This window comes from Crocodylus siamensis, chromosome 10, assembly GCF_052110815.1.
Source record: "Crocodylus siamensis isolate JL-2025a chromosome 10, ASM5211081v1, whole genome shotgun sequence".
Lineage (NCBI taxonomy): Eukaryota > Metazoa > Chordata > Crocodylia > Crocodylidae > Crocodylus > Crocodylus siamensis.
This window is the reverse complement of record NC_143404.1, coordinates 4,405,968-4,411,142: the sequence shown is the minus strand read 5'-3', so window position 1 is coordinate 4,411,142 and position 5,175 is coordinate 4,405,968. Positions and strand designations below refer to the sequence as shown.

The 5,175-nt window shown below is 67.5% G+C and overlaps 1 protein-coding gene across 1 annotated transcript; it reads left to right on the top strand.

The window, feature by feature from the left end:
• Positions 1-930: 930 nt before the first annotated feature.
• GPX3 (glutathione peroxidase 3) lies at positions 931-4,815 on the top strand. Its single transcript, XM_090065286.1, has 5 exons — positions 931-1,250; positions 2,772-2,925; positions 3,293-3,410; positions 3,522-3,621; positions 3,704-4,815. Exons 1-5 carry the CDS (start codon positions 1,164-1,166, stop codon positions 3,908-3,910), a joined length of 666 nt encoding a protein of 221 aa, XP_089921412.1. The 5' UTR covers positions 931-1,163; the 3' UTR covers positions 3,911-4,815.
• Positions 4,816-5,175: the final 360 nt, after the last annotated feature.

Sequence of the window (5,175 nt, the reverse complement as noted above, 5' to 3'; positions counted from 1 at the left end):
GGGGTGTCTCAGCCCCAGGACCCCCCCGGGTTGTGGACCTGCCAACTGCACCCCACGCCTGGGCCCTCTGGGCTCATCTCTACTGAGCAGAGAGCTAGGGGGGCTGTGTCTAAACTGGTCTTGGTGCATCTGCAGCTGCGGTCCCGCAGGGACGTGGGCTGCACCCAGGGCAGCAGTGCTAGCCAGACGCCTGAAACCCCTGGGGTGGCATGTGCGGGGCCAGGGCAGCAAGCAAGGGGTGTCTGTGCCCCCTGGCAGGGCCAGGCTGGACCCCGAGGGGGCACAGAGCAGGCACTGCCCATGCGGGAGCTTTGTCTGACCCTGCTGGAGGGGGCCTCTGAGACCTGGCAGGCAGCTGGGCATTGCCCAATGCCCTCCAGACGCCCCCACTTACCACAGCAGCCCGCTGGAGCGTGGCCCCCAACCCCTGCCCGTTTCCCCGACACAGCGTCTGCCACCTGGGTGCCCCCGGCACTGCCCCAACCCCTGTCTCTTGGTCCATGTGCCCCCCGCCTGCCGACAGCGCCCCTTGCAAGCCCCCCAGCTCCTTGCCCCTCCGCCTCGCCTCTCCTGTCCACCCCCCTGCCACGTGCACTGGGGAGCTGGGGCTGGCCCACGTCTAGCACAGGCTGAGGCTCCCCCAGCACCTCCCTCCGCCCCATCCGGGCGCTCAGAGCCAGACTGTGGGCGGCTGTGCTGGGGCGCAGGATAAGAGCTATGACTTTCCCTATTGTGCAGCTCCTAATCTCCTGTTGCATAAAGTCCAGGCACGTACTCTGTGTCCTCTGCCCCGTTCCCCCCCAGGGCTTTGCCCTCTGGCCCTCGACAGCTGCACGCTGGCGTGCCAGGAGCCTTGAGCCAGGTCCAAGCCCTGCCCTTATTGCTCCTCGCTGAGTGCATCCTCCTCCCTGTCAGCCCCCTGCAATGCCCGTGCCCCTTGGGCTAGGGAGCGGTGCCCGAGCCCAGGGCCCATATGGTTAACGGGTTGTGGGAGTCTTTGCCTGCCCCTGATTGGCTGGCACGGTTCAGCCACAGCCCTTTATTTCTCCCTGTCGAGCTGAAAGGTGGCAGAGCCTGTGGCGGAAAGGACAGCGAGGGATAATCCCGGCCGCCGAGCTCCTCGGGGCAGGGAGAGGGGCGCGCGCCCCTGCCCTGCTGCAGCTATGGGGGGCCAGCTGCACACCTCCTGGATCTTCCCCTTGGTTTTGGCTGGCCTGGTTCAGCTGAATTGGGGGCAGGAGAAAGACAAGGTAAGGGGCAGAGTGGGTTGCAGCATGCCTTGGGGTGCTGCTGCCTGCTGGGGGGGCCCGTGCCCCCGAGCTCAGGCATGCACGAAGGGGGTGGGAGGCTGCAGGGAGCGGGGTGTGGCATGGGACCGGGACCTCTAGACTGCAGGGGGGTCGGGTCCTGGGATCTGTCTGAGCCGGTCCCGTGGCCCCCACCTGCTGAAGTGCCTGGGGTGAGGAAGTGGCAGGACCCCGTTCCTGCCTCCAGCTTCCCCCCTGTGCCCTCCCGGCCACCCCAAACCCCGGGCCCACGGACAGCCGTGGAGGGGCTCTGCAGGATGGGGCAACATCACCGTCTGAGCTGGGAGACGTGGCCCTGAGGCACGTCGTGGGGGCGGCTTGCTGATGGGTACAGCATGGAGCCAGCACGGTGCGCTCGCAGCCCTGGGCACGCTCTGCTCTGGGCAGGGATGTGCCGGGCAGCAGGTGCTGGGCAAGGTGCCCGGAGAGGCAGGACCCTGGTGTGCCCTGAGCACTCGGTGTCCGCCTGCCCCGTGGGGAGCATCATCGGGGCCGTCGGCATTGCGGGGAAGACCAACGTGGCAGCAACACGGCTCCCCTGGAGAGCCTGGCACGGCCTCGTGTGCCTGCCTGATAGCGGCTCCCAAAATAGAGCCCGCACGGGGGCTCGCGTGACGCACGGACCTAGCATCACCCTGGAGATGACTGGCTGCGGGGCAAAAGCCACAGATATCTGGCTGCCCCTTTGTGCCAGCCTGCCCCAGGGAATGAGGGCTGGGGGGGATGCCGCAGGTGCCCTGGCGCGCAGTCGCACCCTCAGCGCGTGGGTTTGGCTGTCATTGCTAGGGTCCAGAGCAACCTGTGCTGAAGGGAAGGGGAGCCTGGGGCTCTGGCTTTGGACCCGCAGGGTCTTGCAGCAGCGCCCTGCCCCACGCAGACATCCCTGCCAGGGCACCCCGGGGTGCAGGGAGCCCGGGGTTCCTCCGAGCGGGTGCAGACACAGCCAAGCCCTGGCACGCGCCTGCCCAAGAGCTGGGCACGGGGGGCCGGAGGGGTAGCACCGACTCACCCAGCCGCCCCGGCACGGCTCCATGCTCCCGGCTGCGTCGCACCCTCGGCCCTGACGACCAGATCCTAGTAACGGCCCGTTCCTAGGAGACAGGCACTCCATCACGAGCGGCTGCCGTCAGCCTGGCGACGCAGGCTCGCTCGCCGCAGCCCAGGCCCCTGCCAGGCCCCGCTCCTCTCCTGGCCCAACAGGATCAGGCACCGGGTTTGTCTCCATTGACTCACCCGGCTGCTTCCTGCCCGGGTCTGGGTGCCAGCAGGCAGGTGGGGAGCTGGGAGCACTGGTGGGGGGTGCGTGGCGGGATCTGTGCCCATGCAGTGGGGCCCCCCCGCCCGAGAGCCCAGCCGTGGCTGCGTGGGGCTGGAGAGAGGCCAGGCAGGAAGACCCCTTGGTGGGGGCGCCCCGCTGGGGTGCGTCCCCAGGCCTGAGCACCTGCCCCCGTGGCCGTCTTCCAGGTGAACTGCTACAGCAACGTGGCCGGCACCATCTACGACTACGGGGCCCTCACCATCGACGGGGAAGAGTATGTCCCCTTCAAGAAGTATGCGGGGAAGATGATCCTCTTCGTCAACGTGGCCACGTACTGAGGGCTCACCATGCAGTACATCGGTAAGAGCCCCCGGCCCTCTCCCAGCCGCCGCGTGGCGCGGCAGCCCAGGCCCGGGCCCTTTCCAGACGAGAGGGGGACGTGTCCCTGAGGTCGGGCGCACAGTGGCCGTGTCGGCTCGTGCCCCTCACGGGAGCGCCAGGCAGGAGGCGGAGGAAGCCCGCATGAGTCCCTGCTGCTGCAATGGGGATGGGAAGAAACGGATGCGCAAAGCAGGGCTCGAGCCCAAAGAAAGCCCGTGGGGCTGGCCAGGGCTCGGCGAGCCTCACGGGAGAGGCTGGGAGAGGGCGACGAAGCTGCAGCCCCGCCCTAGGTCCGTGGACACGACTAACCCGCAGTGGGGATGGGGTCGGGGGGCTCTGCTTGCAGAACTGAATGCACTACAAAGCGAACTGGGGCCCTACGGACTCGTCGTCCTGGGCTTCCCCTCCCACCAGTTCGGGAAGCAGGAGCCCGGGCAGAACGCCGAGATCCTTCCTGCCCTGAAGTGAGTGCCCGGTCTGGGGCGGGGGCTGCCAAGCACGGGGTCAGCGCCCCCCTGCGCTGGAGGGGGGTGGAAGGGGGCCCGCCGCCCAATTCTCCCCTTCCGCTTTTGCAGGTACGTCCGCCCGGGCGGAGGCTTCGTCCCCAATTTCCAGCTCTTCCAGAAGGGCGACGTGAACGGGGAGAGGGAACAGAAGTTCTACACCTTCCTCAAGGTCCGCGCACACCCCCCCTCACGTCTGAGCGGGCGAGAGCGGGGGGCGCGGTGGTGACGCCTGTCCCTCCTTCCCCTTGCAGAACTCCTGCCCTCCCGTGGTGGAAAACTTCGGGGACCCCAAGCAGCTTTTCTGGCAGCCCCTGAAGATTCACGACATCAAGTGGAACTTCGAGAAGTTCCTGGTGGGGCCGGACGGGGTGCCCGTGATGCGGTGGTACCACCGCGCCACCATGGCCACGGTGAAGAACGACATCGTGGAGTACATGAAGGCCCAGAGCCAGCTCTAGGGAAGCCCGCGGGCGCTTGAGAGATGGGCTGGGGTGGGCCGCCGTGCTTTATCCAGAGCCGAATCCCCCGGGCTGCGCTCCCCGGCACCCGGAGCCCCCAGGACTATCCTTTTTCAGATGCTGTCTGCGCCAGGGAAGGGGCTGGCAGGGCCCCAGCCAGTCGCGCTGCGCTGTGTGGACCGGCCCGGGCTACAGCTCCCACGACCGGTCCACAACAGCCCTGTGCCTCCCACACCCCCGTCGTCATCGCGGGCACTCACTTGAGGCAGCATCTTGTCCCCCCCCACTGCAGCCACCAGCCCCGTGCCCCCCACCGCTGCCCTTGTTCATCCCTCGTCCCCTCTGCATTATGGGTGCACGCCCATCTCGAGATCCCCTCCACTACGCCCCGTGTCACTATTTATTTGCTAGGACCCCCCCAAAAGGATGACTCCCCTTTCCCCACCTGCTCTGCCACCCTCAATGACGGAGCTGGCTTTTGCTGTCAGCCGGTGGCTGAGGCCTGTGGGGGACAGGACCGTGCTTCAGGGCTTCTTGGATAAGGTGCATTGTCCCATCCCACCCCACCCCTTCAGGATGTGCCCGCTGGACTCTCCTCCTGCCCCCCTCAGCTCGCTAGGGCGTGGGGTCTCTGCCCGCGCCAGCTTAGCGTCCTCTCCCCGGCGAGCGAGAGTCGGGCCGGGCTCTGGGAGCCCGGAGGCCGCATCGCCATGAAGGGCAGGCCTGAAGCCCCCCCCGGGCAGGCCTGTCCGGAGCTGCTGGGCGCAGCACAGCTCTTCCAGTGCATTCAAGCTGTGCCGTGGCCCCTGCAGAGATGCGCGTCTCCCCTCTTCTCCGGGAGCCGGGCCCCCCACCTCGCCTACACCCGCAGCTGTAGACATGCACAATAAAGACTCTGCATCACACCCCCGGCCTGCTTTGTAAGGGAAGGATGGGGATGGCAAGGGGTTGGGCTGAATCCGGGATCTGCCCCCTTCCTCTGCCTGGGATGGGTCAGGCTTGGACATGCCGGACCAGCCCTGGGCAGCCCGTCCAGTGGCACTGCCAAAGCCCCCGCAGTGCCGAATAGAGGCCTCTCCCCGGCGTGGCTAAGGAGGGTGCAGTCCGAGAGCGGCATGGCATGCAAGCTGCCCCCGCATGGGCTAACGGAGGTGGAAAGCAACCCGCAGTTGGTAGGACATGAGCCCACAGCCCTGCTACCTCTCCAGCATCGCCCCAGCTGGAGGAGACCCCGGGAGACGCAGCAAACCCAAGCGGAGCAGGTG